This window comes from Tripterygium wilfordii, chromosome 12, assembly GCF_013401445.1.
Source record: "Tripterygium wilfordii isolate XIE 37 chromosome 12, ASM1340144v1, whole genome shotgun sequence".
Lineage (NCBI taxonomy): Eukaryota > Viridiplantae > Streptophyta > Magnoliopsida > Celastrales > Celastraceae > Tripterygium > Tripterygium wilfordii.
In genome coordinates this window covers 3233047-3249895 of record NC_052243.1, presented here as the reverse complement: position 1 = coordinate 3249895, position 16849 = coordinate 3233047, and the positions used below count along the sequence as shown (strand labels likewise).

Sequence of the window (16849 nt, the reverse complement as noted above, 5' to 3'; positions counted from 1 at the left end):
AATCAAGAGTCTTGAAGGAGATCGACTCTAACTAAAAAAGGAATCTTAATAAGATTCATCATCCTTAAAATCCGCTTAAAAATCATAAAATTGAGATATTTACTCCTACCAAAATTAGATTTCTTAACTCATATATATATGATGAGCACTATATGCACCATTTTTTAACCAAGCACACTCTACTTTAGTATATTTTTAAAGGCTTAATGGGGTGTATTTAATTGAAAATGTGATGCATATAGTATCGAAAATTCACACCCACATACATGTCAACAATATTGTCCGCTTTGAGTTATCCGGTTTCCGTGGATACATCGGGCCCGCACGACTTTGTTTCTCCTTAGGCCCAAGCAAGTGGGGTAAGCCCAACTCACTTAAGTCTAAGAAAAGGCTTTGTTGCATGTTGACGGTCGGCTTTGCCCATATAAACCACATAGTGGTCTGTCCCAACCGATGTGGGACAAGAGTTATAACACTACCCCGCATTTGTGGGTTGGGTTACGCCAGACCCAACAAGTGGAGTAGAGGCTACGTCTAATAGGACCAAATTACTCCGATACCATATCGAAAATTCACACCCCCATACATGTCAACATTATTGTCCGCTTTGGATTGTTCAGTTCTCGTAGATACATCGTGTCCGCTCGGCCTTATTCCTCTTTAGGCCCAAGCAAATGGGTTAAACCCAACTCACTCAAGCCTAGAAAAATGTCTTGTTGCATGCTGAGGGTGGGCTTTGCCCATATAAACCACATAGTGATCATTGTCCCAACCGATGTGGGACAAGAGTCATAACATATATATATATAAGAGTACTTCTAGCACTATATAAATGATCTTGACCTTGCACACTTCATAGCTACTTGAGAGAAGGAGAGCTCGGAGCACTACCCATTGATAGCATACCAAACTGACTTCATCATTGGAGAGATCCCCTCAGAACAAACTCGAACCTTTCTCAACTCAAGTTTGTTTCTGTGTAGGTCATCTTGACCCAATCGACATTTCTTGACGTGAATCAGACATTCTGATATATCACCAAGACCAAACGCGTTTTGTACCTCATCAACTCCTTCAATTAGAGCCCAATCTTATATGGGTAATGATATGAGTTAAAATATTTATCAACTTGTTTTGATTGATTTTATCCTTGTTTGTATAATAGTAAAGAGACAAGGCTACACAATAACAAAAATTAATTTGAATTGATCAAAACAATAATACATTAGTTTATCAAATCAAGTTGGGAATGTAAAAAATAATAAGAATAAAATTGGAAATGCATTTTATTTTATTTTTTAAATAATTTTTGTTTTATTTTTTTAAAACTTAAAAGTATAAAACATAAACTCCATTTAAGTAAATATATATATATATATAAATAATTGGGGCGAACGATATCGGCGACGAGCCTTTTTAACACGGTAGGAGGCAGAGATTAGGAGATCCAAATAAAAAACCTAAAGGAAGTTCGGGTTCTTCGATTCAAATTTCAATATCCGTGAACGAGCCCTTCGATTACTATCTCTCTGTCGGACCAACATCTGCGGGGCAAACGTTTTCTCGGACCACTCCTTTGATTCAATATCGGAAACTCTTCCGAGTTTTGTAAGTTTACTTCACCGTCGTTGCTTTCTTGATAGATTGCTTCTTTATTTTATTTATTTATTTTTTTTTATGGATAGAACTGTGTTAGAATTTTGTATCATAACTTTGAATTGCCTTCAGACAAAGTATTGAATGCATAATTAAGCGCGCAAATTGTGTGAAATTGTCTCCGTTAGGGTTTTGAAGGAATCTAATCTGTTAGACGTTTCCTACCTGGTCTTTTTTGCTGTTTTAGATTCACAGCAACAAGTAATGGAGGATGTGAAACATAAATCCAGGAAGGAGGATACAGAGAGGAAGGAGGAATCCAGGAAAAAACAACGTGACCGTGGTCGTGAGAGAGAAAGAGATAAGGAGAGGAACGGAGAGAGGCACAAGGACAGGGAGAAGAGAGACAGGGAAAGCAGGCGTTCTCAGAGAGAGAGGAGTAGTGATTCTGATGAGGTACAGGAGAGGGAGAGGGAGAAGGAGAAGGAGAAGCACAGAGACAGGGACAAGGATAGAGCTAGAGACAGGAAGAGAGATAAAGAGAGAGACAGGGACAGAGAAGATAAATATAAGGAGAGGGAGAAAGAGAGAGAAGAGAAGAGGGAGAGGGCTAGGGAGAAAGAGAGGGAGAGGGAGAGGGAGCGAGAACGGGAGAAGAGGGAACGTGACAAGGAGGAGCAAGAAAAGGAGCGGAGGGAACGTGACAGAGAAGAACGAGAGAGAGCAAGGGAGAAGAGGGAGCGTGAGAGAGGGAGGGAGAAGAGGATAAGGGAAAGGGAGAAACGTCATGACGTTGACAGTGATGATACTGATGGCTCTAGGGATCATGACAAGAAGCGGCACAGGAGGGATGATAATGACGACGAGGAGAGAGAACGTGAACGTAGCATTAGCAGGTCACAAAGGCGCAAGGATGACACTGAAGAGAGCCCAAGAAAAAGAAGCAGTGAGGATGACTCAGATAAGAAAGAAAAAACCCGAGAAGAGGTAATAGAGGATGAACAACAGAAACTGGACGAGGAAATGGAGAAGAGGAGGCGGAGAGTTCAAGAGTGGCAAGAGTTGAAGAGAAAGAAGGAGGAATTTGAGCGAGAAAAGCATGGGGAAGTGGATGCAGATGAACCCAAGGCTGGTAAGACCTGGACTCTTGAAGGAGAATCGGACGATGAGGAGGCACCTCTTGTAGGAAAATCAGAGGCAGACATGGACATGGACGAGGATGCTAGTACTGGTAAAGAAGTTGGAGACACAATGGTGGTTGACTCTGAAAACGGGACAGCTGCACCTCTGCAAAACGGGGCTGATATTGTTGATGGGGCTGATGAAATTGATCCATTAGATGCTTTCATGAATACTATGGTCTTGCCTGAGGTTGAAAAGCTAAGTAATACTGTGGTTTCATCAACTGTTGTTGGTAATCATATGGAACCGGCAAAGGAGAGGAGGGAACATAGTAGCAATCGTGAAAGGCCAAAGAAAGGTTCCAATAAATCATTGGGAAGAATAATTCCAGGTGAGGATTCTGATTCAGATTATGGGGACCTTGAGAAGGATGAAAATAATTTAGAAGATGAAGATGATGACGAGTTCATGAAAAGAGTGAAGAAGACAAAAGTTGAGAAATTATCCCTTGTTGATCACTCAAAGATTGACTATGAACCGTTCCGAAGAAATTTCTATATCGAGGTGAAGGAGCTTGCAAAGATGACTCCTGAAGAGGTTGCTGCTTACAGAAAAGAATTGGAATTGAAGATTCACGGAAAGGATGTACCAAAACCAGTGAAATCATGGCACCAAACAGGACTTCCAAGTAAAATTTTAGAGACTATAAAGAAGCTTAACTTTGAAAATCCAACAGCAATTCAAGCACAGGCGCTGCCAGTTATTATGAGTGGTCGGGACTGCATAGGTGTTGCAAAAACTGGCTCTGGGAAAACTCTGGCATTTGTGCTTCCAATGTTGAGACATATAAAGGACCAGCCTCCTGTGGAAGCAGGAGACGGGCCTATTGGGCTTATAATGGCACCTACAAGGGAGCTTGTCCAGCAAATCCACAGTGATATAAAAAAGTTTGCGAAGGTATTGGGTACTAGATGTGTGCCTGTGTACGGCGGTTCTGGTGTTGCCCAACAGATCAGTGACTTAAAACGGGGGACTGAGATTGTTGTCTGTACTCCTGGTAGGATGATTGACATTTTGTGTACTAGTGGAGGAAAGATAACAAATCTGCGTAGAGTCACCTATTTTGTTATGGATGAAGCTGATCGAATGTTTGATATGGGTTTTGAACCTCAGATCACACGAATTGTCCAAAATATTAGGCCAAATCGTCAGACAGTACTGTTTTCTGCCACTTTTCCTCGACAGGTTGAAATTTTGGCTCGTAAAGTATTGAGCAAACCTGTTGAAATACAGGTTGGTGGGAGAAGTGTGGTGAACAAGGACATAACCCAGTCAATTGAGTTGAGGCCGGAGAATGAGAGGTTCTTAAGACTTTTGGAACTATTAGGTCAATGGTATGAGAAAGGAAAGATTTTGATATTTGTCCACACACAGGAAAAATGTGATGCTTTGTATAAGGATTTAGTTGACCGTGGTTACCCTTGCCTTTCTCTTCATGGGGCTAAGGACCAAACAGACCGTGAATCCACCATTTCTGACTTCAAAAGCAATGTCAGCAGTGTTTTGATTGCAACAAGTGTTGCAGCCAGGGGTTTAGATGTGAAAGAACTCGAACTTGTGGTCAACTTTGATGCTCCAAACCATTATGAAGATTATGTTCACCGTGTTGGTAGAACTGGCCGAGCTGGTCGTAAAGGTTGTGCCATTACTTTCATATCTGAGGAGGATGCTAGATATGCACCAGATCTTGTAAAAGCTTTGGAACTTTCTGAGCAAGTTGTTCCTGGAGACCTAAAAGCTCTTGCAGATAATTTTATGGCAAAAGTGAATCAGGGGCTTGAGCAAGCTCATGGAACTGGTTATGGTGGAAGTGGCTTTAAATTCAATGAAGAGGAGGATGAGAAGAGGAAAGCGGCAAAAAAAGCACAGGCAAAAGAATATGGTTTTGAGGAAGACAAGTCAGATTCAGAAGATGAAGATGAAGGAATCAGGAAGGCAGGTGGTGATATCTCGCAGCAAGCCACCCTTGCTCAGATTGCTGCCTTTGCTGCTGCCTCCAAAGCCGGTACAGCTTCAATGCAGACTCCTATTACAACTACCCAATTGCTACCCAATGGTGGACTACCTGTTTCTCTGCCTGGAGTCTTAAACATAGCAATTCCCGGTACAGCTGCTGTTGTGCCTGGAACTGGGCTGCCTCTTAATCCCAATGATGGGGCAGCTCGGGCCGCAGCATTGGCAGCTGCTATCAACCTGCAGCATAATTTGGCAAAGATTCAGGCTGATGCAATGCCTGAACACTATGAAGCAGAGTTGGAAATCAATGACTTCCCCCAAAATGCTCGGTGGAAGGTCACTCACAAGGAAACATTGGGTCCGATCTCAGACTGGACTGGAGCTGCTATTACGACCAGGGGGCAGTATTTCCCTCCAGGCCGGGTCACAGCACAAGGAGAGCGCAAGCTTTATTTGTTCATTGAGGGTCCCACTGAGCAGTCTGTTAAGAGAGCAAAAGCAGAATTAAAACGTGTTCTAGAAGACATTACAAACCAGGCCTTGTCACTTCCAGGTGGAGCTCAACCAGGCAGATACTCGGTTGTATAAGTGTAAGAAACTTAATCCTGACCTCTGCTAAAGGCATAGTAGAACTTGTTTATGTTTAACACTTTCTGCTGGTGTTTATTATTTCTTCCCCAGTTGTATACACTTAATTGATGTCTGCATCCAAATTTTTTTGGACACTTACTGAATTTGGAAATGTCTTTATCCTTTTTCCCTGTCGGGCATCGGACCTGTGGGAGATGAATTGTTCTTTATTTTAATCTGGAATTATTCATGGCGTATTTTTTTTTGAACTTATATTCTGCGTTTATATAAAAGTAATTCTAGGACATTTATGCTTTACTGAAATACGACTTCACAGATGCACTGATTATGTTTTTTTGTTGGGTTGCTCCACGGCAGATGGGTGTATTTGATGAGCCAAAAGCAGATTATTTTTCTTTTCTGTGATGACATCCCTCCAATTTCTTTATTTCCTGTGGCACATGAGTTAGCTATAAGATGTTATTTAATCTCTTGCTCATTTTTGCAATTTGTTTCCCCTTTTAATTTTCTTTTTCTTTTGTTTATCGTTTTCCTATGGCTGGAGGGATGATTTAAGCCTATGCTGGCATATCCAATGTATTCTCTGCCCATTGCCTTTGGCTGATGAAGAGGTGGCGATCTGGTGCGATGCTTTTGCTTTACTGCCCCCACTCTCACCCCCCACCGTTGATTAACATGATAGAGGGTTTTAGAACTCCGATTAACATTTCTTTATGTATGTTTATCATTTGTAGATCCAATCAAATTTACTTGGGTGTGTTGTTTGCAGGTATGTTTCAACGTTCCCATAATCCCATCTGTGTCATTGTTGTTCTAAACCTGGACAGATGTTTATTGGTAATATGGTCACCATTAGATTCGTGTCCTCTGGGATGGCCTGTAGTTGACATGGTAACTCTATTTGGCCACGCTAACCATTAGTTAGATGGTGTTTGGGAATCTGTTTGATATTATTGGTTATCCAAGTCATCTAGGCTTTTGTGATGTGAGGATAATCCTTTTTCCAGTACTCCTACATTAAGGGTGTTTTGAATGTGTCTCCATGTTATCTGCATGAGTTTTCATGGTTTTAGATCTTAATTTGAGTTTCATCTTGTATCCTGGAATGATAATTAGGTTGAGAATTGGGATGGGAATTTGCCTGTGAATCATTCTCTTACATTGTCTTGATGTATTGTCACCGATTTGCAGTAAAAAGAAAGATATATAATTACCAATTGAACAATTTATTGAGCACACATTATATTTTCCATAATAGCTTTGGTCTATCTTGGCATTTGTCGACTTATAGAGGGTGTGTCATCTCTGTTGATTTTCTTTTTGTCATCTTTTTTCTGTGGCTGGAGGGATGTTATGTTTTAGGCTTTATGCTGGCATGTTTCACCACATTCTCTGCCATTACCTATGCCATTGTTGCTCGCCAAGTGATGGTGATGTAGTATTGTGCTTTTCCTTTATGTTTCCCGTTGGTTGACAACATGGGCGGTTTCAAAACCTATTCGTGTTTTCTTGTATTCGTAAATTGTATTGTACAACATCTGTAAATCCCATTGAATATTCTGTGTAGGTGTTTTGTTTCATTCACATGTATGTTCTGAGTGTCAAATGAGCTCGTAAACCTCTGCAGGATGTTTTGACAACATCTCCTTTTCTTAGGTGGCTTGATGAAAGGTGACACTGTAGTTTCATTTGGCTGATTTAATTCGGCCATTTTAGCTACTTGGCTTTGGCTGGTTGCAATCGTTTTTCTGACCGTGTTCTTACCATACTAGGTTTCGATTATTACAAGTAAATGCAGAATATCGTTCATGAAAACATTACTATGATTTGTTCTCATTTGTATCCCGGAAATGATCGGTAGGTAGAGAAGAGATTGAGGTGGTGAATTTTTTGTTTCTCGATGTCCTGGACGTAATGTATTTGTGTCATCAATCAGCAGAGATATTGCTGGTGGGTTATCCAGACACATTGGATGGAAATAGTTTTGACTGAGGTATAAATCAGTTGAAGATCCAAAAGCGAATGGTAATGTTATTTGCACGACTTTGTGGGGGGATGCATTTATCCATGGTTATCATCTTCAATTCTCATTGATGATAAGAAGACAAATGTGGTGGTGGTGATGAAAAGCGACAGTAGAGACTCTTTTATCTTGTCATACTTGAAGTAGAGATCCTCCTTTTATGTTGTAGGCACATTTTCTTTTCTGGGTCTAGGTTAGAATCATTGGCTACGACAGTCTATGAACAAATACGTGCAAGCTCGTGGTCCAGAGGAATAGTATCTTCAATGTGGGTATATGAAGAACAAATATGTGTAAGCTCATGGTTCGAAGGGATAGTATCTTCAATGTGTTTGAGTGGAAAATTTCAACGATCTCTAATTAGAAGAAAGAGAGTAAAAAGATGGTTTTTTCTATCATATGTGAAAAGCAAAAGGATAGTGTATTAGAGGACACAAATTAATTATCGCTATTAATTTTTGAAGCTAGAAAACATGCTGGAAACATGAAAGATGGGATCGGTCGTAGGTTGGTTGTATTTGTATTTTTTTTCTTGTAGAGAATTCGTATTCCATTTGTTCTAAAACCCTTTCTGCTACTGCCTGCTAAAGTTCTTAAGGTTGAAGAGTTTATGCGTGGCGGAATTTGCTTTTTTCATCTCATAAGTTTCTCAATATTTTATCTCAATGTAGAGATGGAGCCATTCCAACAACCACCCTGATAGTGGGAGCAAACCTTCTTAAAGGTACTGAGCTTCTCAATAAAAGTAACGCCCCCCATGCGCAAACCTTATGACCTCTAGGTTGCAATGATTCTTACAACTCTACCATTGGTCCACATGTGGAATGCTTATTTTGTTTCATTGCAAGTAGATGGAACTTGTGGACTTGTTTTCACAATGTAAATGTTGACAGACAGGAAGCTGATGAGTGATGACTAACTTTGGAGTCTGTAACATATTTCAGGTCTAAAAGGGCCAGCTGGAATCCAGAAGTCTCTTACAATCGGCATTGTAGCTGCTCGTTACATTGCTTTGCCTCTGACTGGCAACTTAGTTGTTAAAAGGGTCACTGCATTTTGGTTTGTTGCAGGCTGATCCTTTGTATGAATTTATTCCCCTGCTTCAGTTTGCAGTTCCACCTGCCATGAATATTGGTAAATATTCTGGCCGATGTCTATATTCTCTGTGCTATCTATCTATGCATATGATATGGTGCAAATATTCAAACACACTAGTACTTTTTTGGCATGGCAGGAACCATGACACAGTTGTTTGGAGCGGGAGCGAGTGAATGTTCTGTTATTATGCTATGGACTTACGCCTTGGCTTCAATCTCTTTCAACTCTTTGGTCAACCTTCTTCATGTGGCTGGTGGCTTGAACTAGTTAGGCAGGAGATGGAGTCAATTCACCCAACAATAGCAGCATATGCAACAAACGAAGAACGAACGATATGGATTCACAAAAGTCGACTTAGTTGCAGAGTTTGTTCCTCCCCACTTTTTGTTAGGGTTGTAGAGAACGTTAGAAATGCAGTAGGGATACAATGGAATGGACGAATGAAGAAAATCAGCCTTTAGGATACGTCATTAGGAGAAAAAAGGGATGTAAGTAATCAAGATTTTGATACCATTTTTTGCAAATGTAAAAGGTATGTAAGTGATAGATAGGTGGACTGGTTTGTTGTATACAGAGTCACCAATCCAGAAAATGTATTGGCAAGTGTAAACAGTAAATGAACTCATGGGTCATAAGCCTTCATGTTTAGTACCTTTTGTTCTTCCAATTATAATCTCAACTCTCACCTCTCAAATAAAAATAAGTAAATAACTGTATATAATTCCAATCACAAAATTAAGAAACGCTCTCTAATTGCAAAATGAAACATTGACACACACTGGGGTTTGGCGTAAACAAAATTTGATCCTAATGAAAACTCAAAATACAGTCGTCTGGTCACTCTCTCACAGAAGGAAGTTTTGCAATTATATCTTCTAGGAAAAAGAAAATGAAAAGCTTGACCAATACACCAACAGTTGAAGATACAATAAATTAGCGCATAGAGGGTGCCAAAGGACAATCAACTCTGGAAATTATTTAGAAAAAGAAAAGCTTGACCAATACACCAACAGTTGAAGATACAATAAATTAGTGCATAGAGGGTGCCAAAGGACAATCAATTCTGGAAATTATTTCTCAAAGGATTTTGTGATTGCCAGGAGACGATGACATCACAGAGAGGACTTCTGTCACAGAGGCCATGACACTCAAAGCGGCCTTCAGAACTTCCGGTGAACAACCAGGTTTCACAATGGTCCGTATCTGGAAATGGAGTAAAGAGAACGAATTACACATTCTGGATTGGTGCTATGCCAAAATAATTTAAATAGTTTAACTTGAGCTGATTTGGTTATCATATACATGCTACGATGAGCAATAGCAGTAGTTTAACTAGCTTATGTGACAATCATATGAAAATAACGAATTTATATCCTCTATGAATGTTTTACTAAGTATTTTATTGTTTAAGCAAAGATGAGATTTGAATCTAAGAGATTATGACCCATGCAAAGTCTCACAACTTTCATTAAGTAACTTCCCTTCCAAACAATGTTCTCTCAAACTTCCACAATATAATTCACAGATCATAGCAAGTATAGGAAAAATAGTAATTAAGAATAGTGATATGATCACCTTGTCCAGATATTCCCGCAATTCCTTGATACGGCCCATGTAATCCTGGTCCTCGACACAGAGACTTACAGGTTTAGCATCAGCACCGGGACCGTCAAATTGAAGAGGGCCAGGATTTCTGTAAATATCGTCCATCAAGAATTTAGCTGCATTTTGTCTCAGCAGCCTGCAATAAAAGCAATTGAGAACCATTAGCATATGACTACTTGACTAGGGTTTTTCGCAGCTTCAATTTGCACAATCCAACCAATAATGCTACACAATCCCATCACAAGACAATATTCACCCATCAACATTTTCCTTATCAAAGTTTGATCATATCAAAACGGTAAAATGTTATCAAAAAGACTTACTCATATGCTTTTCCCTTTAAATCCACAGTGGCTGGGTGGATAGATGGTTTCCCAATTGAAGAGGCACCAGGACTTTGAGCCCATCTCTTCACAGTCATCATTGCCTGGGGGTTTTGCCAGATAATTTATAATCCATTAATACCAAAAAAGCACTACCAAGAATCAGAATGACAGAGAGCAAAGAATAATTTTTTTTGGACAAGAAAATATAAATTAGGAACTTTCTTCCTTGAAAGGCAAGGAACTAGAGAGATGCATTTTAGGACTCAACTGTAATTGGAGCAGCACCACAGCGCCACTTGTTTAAAGGGTTCTTCAAATTGTTAATAGTTGCCATGTAGCCATTCAAACCAGCCACCAAAATATGGTAGGATATGTGTCCAAGGACCTGCAGAAATAATATTTCCAATCAATAATAGAGGGATGCAATAATTAACAGGAAGAACAATCAGTAGAGCAACTCTCAAGCGACAACTTACATAGGCATAGTCACAGTCGAATTTTGATGGCAAAGATCCCCGAGCCTGATACCCAAAAAAGTGACAGATGGCATTGAACTTTTTCCCCTTGTATGAGCCTTCTTTCTGTTCAAATGCCAAAGACAACAGCAAATAAGTGTATCATTACATTACAATCACTCGGCCAAAATGAAGTCAAAACAAATCTAAGCTACTCTCAATTTGCATAGCTCACATTCCTTGGTGAAGAATCAACAATTATACAACTAAAAACCAGCTCTGGTTGAACTTAACTGTCAAAACTGACATGGAGGAATGTCACTTGCAGAATTTTAGATGAGATTTTAAACAAGTAACATGTATTAAATGAGAAGAAACCCATTTTAAAAGAAAAATACGTGATGGAACATTACTTAGAGGAATATGTCATGTCGTTTAATAAATTCAATTGGTAATAACGAGAGTAGGAGTGCGAAAAGTGTGCCCCTCCACAGAATTGCTTAAAAAAGAGAAGAATAACTGAAAAGTATGTCGTAGATCCAGACAGAGCAGTATAAAAATGGTAAAGTTTTCTAAAATACAGAAAATTCCATAAGTAATCCTACCCCGTCACAATATTAGCAAATAAATTTTAGCCACATAAGTACCATGTAAGATTTGTCATTTGCCTCCGGCCCACATACTGGAACAAATCGGGCCATAATACAAGCTTGGAACCCTCCAACTCAAAAAGCTTAAGCATGTGAGTCTAGGCCCAATTACTTGTATTATAAACCACTCATCTCTTTCATATTTTTCCAATGTGGGATTTTTTGTGTGGGTATGTTCTAACACTCCCCCTCACGCACACGTCCCCAAATATGGACCTTCGATTGGACACTTCAAATTTGTGTGACCACTTTGGGTCATCACCAAATATGTGTAGCCTCCTTTAGGCTTACACCAAATCTACCCACCTTTGGACTTTTTTCCCCCTCAAATGGGCCTCTTTACATAGGTCCGCTAAGAATTGGGCTCCGACACCATGTTGAAAATATGAACCTAAGGTCAGCCCACATACCTGAGCAAATCGGGCCATAATACAAGCTTGGAACCCTCTAACTCAAAAGCTTAAGCTCATGAGTCTAGGCCCCAATTACTTGTATTATAAACCACTCATCGCTTTCATATTTTTCCAACGTGGGACTTTTTCTGTGGGTATGTTTTAACAGCCTCAATGAATATTCACAAGTCAAATATAAACGTACGAAATGGATAAGAAAATGTAAGGAAATTGGATAAAAAAGAAAAGAAAAGAGAGAAACAAATGAAATGTGCAGTTACAAAATCATACCAGGCGCTTGGTCATTTCAGTTTCCACTAGATGTGCAAGAAGTTTCTCTGTCTCAATCTTTAAGTAAAAGCGAAAGCGATGTCAGAGACGCATATGTTATGATAAGGTCATGATAAGTAATTCACTTGTTACCTGAGATAACTGTGCGGAGTCATCTGATTCAGGGTGAAGGAGCAGCTGCAACATTAAAGTTCAGTCATAATCATTAAGCTTATTTTTTGATGTGAAATAATGAGGAAATATCAAAAAGGTGATAAAATAGATACCTGTTTTTTGATAAATGGAGGCAAAAACTCAAATAATGCAGATGCCCAAGGTGAAAGTTGAGATGAAATGCTGTCAGCAGTAACCCCTTGCTGGAGCAAACCATGTATTTCCTGGAAGGTACAAAAACATAAACTCATTTCAAAGAATAAAGTCATTCCTGAACCAGCAATCTTTTTTCAGGGGCATAGATTACCTTCAACAGAGCATAAACTTCAGGAATGCTTTCTATGAGCCCCTCAGGCAGTAAGATTACGCCGTGGTACTTATCTAGTTCCAATTCATTAATTAATTCAGACAATATATAATTATACCCACTAAGAATGATAAAGAAAATTTTAATATATTTTAAAACCTTGATCTGATCTGGCTTGAACAGCATCACAAATTTGTTTCGTAATATCAAAAAGAGTAAGTTTTGATGCAGCTACCTCCTCACCCAGGACCACCTGCATCATGAATATCAAAATAGATTAGGAAAGACTAAGGAGAAGCGCAGACGCATCAATAATAACACGTAAAACAAGGGATGCTGACCATATTTGGATGAGACTGGAGAGTGCACTCCAAAGCCACATGCGATGCCTTTCTGCCCATGAGCCGGATAAAATAATAATACTGGAAAATAATAAATGTTAAATGTGTATTAGAACAACGATGGCAAGAAAATATATAACAAAGCTTTTAAAACAAATTTGCATATAAAACAGTGGCTAAATCATTTCCCATTTTACTCATTCTTAAGTAATGACGTATGAACCACTTCGTTTTGGCAATTACTCCTACAATTTCATTTACTAGCACTTGAGACATTAGAAGAGACTTTGAAGTTTGAAATAACCAGTTCAATCTAAAAGGCCAAATCACATCATGTGAACCCATTACCTTCTCTGCAGAGAGAGCATCAGTGCAGACATTGCTAATGAGCTGGGAATTGACCTGTAGATGAGAAAAAAAATTAAATTTCCTGTTTAGCACATATTTTGGCCGTCTTATTATGAGAACAATGATGACATATAAATATGTCAACCTAAGAAATAAACTACCATCTTTACAAGGATATAACTTCTTAAATCATTGGCACAAACTAGACATATGGAATGTTGTGTTTATGAAGAACCCTCAAAGTAGTAACATAGGCTGACAACCAACCAGCGGCCCAACCATTCCCCAACAGAAACTGAAACAAAACTCCAAGATTTGGGATAACACCATAATGGAACATGCTAGGAAAATCTTTTCCGCAAACATCTCTAGTTTTGCTTAATTTGGTCAAACTACTACAATAATGTAAACTCATAACCTCATTTAATCAATACCTTGCATATTGTATCAAAACCAACGTTCGCTTCCACAAATTGATTCTTAAGATCCCCATTCAAGGTAACAGGTACACCAACAACCTGCAAAGTTCAAATAATGTAGTCAATAAGTTGCGATGACAGTAAACAAGACCACAAAAAAGTCTTCTGTTGCAAGGCATCCTATAGGAAAAGAAGCATAAAAAAATTATCGTTACCCTTGAAGATATTGCAAAGCAAAAGTTACAAAATAAATGTATGAATGAAAGACATGCATGCCTCAAATATAGGTTCAATTATAAAAGTCGCATCTAATGAACCTTTGTTGGACATTTAGCTTCAGCAAATGTCTCAGCAAGTTGAGCAGCGTCAGTGTTTGATGTGACACCTTCAGAAACAACAAAGTTCCTATGTGAGTTGTGACTTCAACGTATTGCATGCTAACTCTATCTAAAGATCCTTAAGCATCGACATTACCTCCTATAATCACAAGGCCATCCAATTTCAAGTTATTGCATGCAGTTAATGCAGCATTAACTTGCTCAGTTGTTCTTATTTGATCTTTTGTACGTCCCAGCAAATCATAACCACCTTGTACAACAAAATTATAAGATCTTTGAGTTCAGACTTCAGACCAATAAGGAGGAATTGAAGATCTCATCATTTTAATTACCTAATAGTCCTACCTACCTTGATTTTTGTAGGTTGCAAGAACGTCATCTGTGATCTCAAGGGTTTTCTGTACAAACAATCCTTCTGATCCACCTGTGAGATAAATCATTATTAGTAAACATGGTTTCAACTGAAGAAAGAAGATGGTGACTTTATGCATAACATAAGCGAGCTTATTTTGCTCAAAATCTTTCTAGCATTAGATAAAATACATATGCATCCTGGGCTTAATATTGTAAAACATATTATGAAGCTTACCGAGAAACCCAAGCAATGTGCTGTTTGGATTGTGGATTTTAAGAGCATCGTGAAGTCCCCAAATGACGTTATGTCCTCCAGGAGATTGCCTTCCACAAAAGACTATTCCTACCCTGTTTGAAAAGTATTTCACTTGAGCTGAAGATTGTACTTTGTATAAACACGCACACTTCAATTATCTTTGGTTCTTCCATCAATAAAGAGAGAACAACAATATTATTATGACTTATGAGTCACATTGTTGCAAAATGGAAGTGACACATACATGAATAGGGGTTTAGGCAGAAACAAAAAGTACAAACAGAGAATTTGAGGGCCTTAAATAACATACTCAAGTTATCCATATAGCCTTCTTCGTACTAGCATGGAAAAAAAAAAGAATCAAGAGACTTTAAAACTACAACAATTAGAAGCCATTTGAAATGAGCTCATCATAATTTATTAAAATCATCTGATAGTATCATGCCTTTACATATTCAATTACTATGAGCAATGAATACAGAATAATAATCAAAGGAGTCCAAAGTAGCAATCAAATACACACCTAATCGCTGGATGATCTGCGATAATATGAGCATCGGGGACCTTTGCGGTTGCTCTAAGAAAGTGAGCCAAAGGCTGACCATATGTATGCGGGAAGGATCGACTAATAGTGTGGACATCCGCTGGGTCTTGTGCAGTTGTTGCATCACCAAATTCCACTCTGACAGTGGTTCCCTGCAGAACGCCATCATTTTAATTTCTCCTTAACTCATTCTCGTAACACAGTAAACTGATTTGAAGTATTGTTATATAAAAAAGAAAAGGGAAAATCTGAAGCATTGCCTCAGTTCATACTCTTAAAACATGCACAATCATGAAAACATTATTGCAGTGAATGCAAGGACATATATAATTCAAAAGTTTTTCACGCCATCCCTAAACAACTATGTATAATGCCTGCTATGTGTCGATAATGTTATCTATCGCATGTGAATCATATGGTATATACTCATCAATTCAGAAACAAAGATCATTAAAAAAAAACTTGCAGTTTACTTTGTACTTAAATGATAATCATTGGGGCGAAAAGTAACTCTACAATCTGCATTTGTTAAATTAAATAAATAAAAAATGGAAGAAAAAAAAGAGCTGCAAATACGTGAAATGTTTTCAATGTTTGTGAACCAAAGCTGGTGGTGGTTTTGATGGAAGAGGGTTTGAGGGAGAAGTGGGGGTGCAGATGAGATTTTTTGGAGAAATTGAAAAAATGGATGTACTTGAGAATGTTATGTTTTTAAGTGGGATTTAATTAGATTGGAGTGTACTTAGCAAATTTTGGGATGCAAATAGTCCTACTCATCTCCTTTCTAGTAAAGGCTAATTAATGAGTTGGCTTATTAAGTAGGAAAAAAAAAATTCAAGAAAATGACATCATTGTTTGGAAGGCTTATATTGAAGACTATGAACCTACAGAATTCTTTTAATAAACCAAGACCTAATGTGGTCTCCACAGGAAACAAAAAAGACAGCAATAATCAAGTAATATAAACTGAATTCTCTCAACAAACCAGAATCTTAAATTAGAAGGCAATTCTCTTTTGATAGTAGAACATACTCCCAGAAAATATTTCCGAAACTATTTCACACTGAATTAAGCATGCAAAACCAAATCTAGCATGCGAGGATATACTCTGTCAGAACCAACTAATCAATAAACACGAGATCTCATCGATTAAATCGACTTAGTCCTTTGCATGCCAGTAGATCTAGAACACAAAAACATAGCAAAGGCCATATCGATCCCAAATAGGAGTCAGTCACCGCGTTTTAGAATAACGAACCAAGCTTGAATCAAATTAAACAAAAATTGAGACACAAATATAATGACATAATTAACTAAAAAGGTAAAGAAGAGATGCCTACCTGAAGACAGGGAGGAAGCTCCGGTTGGTACTGAGATCGGAGCTTCTGGAGATCGGAGAGTTGTCTTGGAATGCCGAAATCGGAATCCATCACTTTGTCTGCGGGTTTTGGTGTGGTTGGTGAGTGAGAGTAGTTGTGGTTATTGGGTTGATGACCGTTTTTATAGGGGGAATTGAAAGACAAACCCGTCGATACAACCAATGAAAACGCCACTGGTAAAATAAACCCTAATTTTGCGCTTCAATTTGAGTGATTATTACGGTGCGAACCGCCCCTCGATTCTG

The 16849-nt window shown here is 38.6% G+C and overlaps 2 protein-coding genes across 8 annotated transcripts; one reads left to right on the top strand and one right to left on the bottom strand.

The window, feature by feature from the left end:
* Nucleotides 1-1392: 1392 nt before the first annotated feature.
* Nucleotides 1393-9522, top strand: LOC120010331 (DEAD-box ATP-dependent RNA helicase 42-like). Of its 7 annotated transcripts, XR_005470857.1 has the most exons (7): nucleotides 1393-1608; nucleotides 1844-5324; nucleotides 5870-5947; nucleotides 6060-6094; nucleotides 8020-8072; nucleotides 8293-8482; nucleotides 8583-9522. XR_005470857.1 is itself a non-coding variant. In XM_038861107.1 (3 exons), exon 2 carries the CDS (start codon nucleotides 1861-1863, stop codon nucleotides 5320-5322), a length of 3462 nt encoding a protein of 1153 aa, XP_038717035.1. In that variant the 5' UTR covers nucleotides 1393-1608; nucleotides 1844-1860; the 3' UTR covers nucleotides 5323-5324; nucleotides 6095-6542. The 7 variants fall into 7 exon arrangements, 2 of the variants coding, with proteins under 2 accessions (XP_038717035.1, XP_038717034.1); XR_005470856.1 differs by lacking the exon at nucleotides 8020-8072; XR_005470858.1 differs by lacking the exons at nucleotides 5870-5947; nucleotides 6060-6094.
* On the bottom strand, nucleotides 9313-16825 carry LOC120010332 (pyrophosphate--fructose 6-phosphate 1-phosphotransferase subunit alpha). The gene is made up of 19 exons (XM_038861109.1): nucleotides 16566-16825; nucleotides 15205-15377; nucleotides 14661-14773; nucleotides 14421-14495; nucleotides 14208-14321; nucleotides 14051-14118; nucleotides 13749-13832; nucleotides 13315-13368; nucleotides 12967-13047; nucleotides 12785-12878; nucleotides 12626-12699; nucleotides 12432-12542; nucleotides 12298-12342; nucleotides 12166-12222; nucleotides 10854-10958; nucleotides 10646-10762; nucleotides 10375-10478; nucleotides 10022-10187; nucleotides 9313-9649 (listed from the first exon to the last, which is right to left on the bottom strand). Exons 1-19 carry the CDS (start codon nucleotides 16653-16655, stop codon nucleotides 9524-9526), a joined length of 1851 nt encoding a protein of 616 aa, XP_038717037.1. The 5' UTR covers nucleotides 16656-16825; the 3' UTR covers nucleotides 9313-9523.
* Nucleotides 16826-16849: the final 24 nt, after the last annotated feature.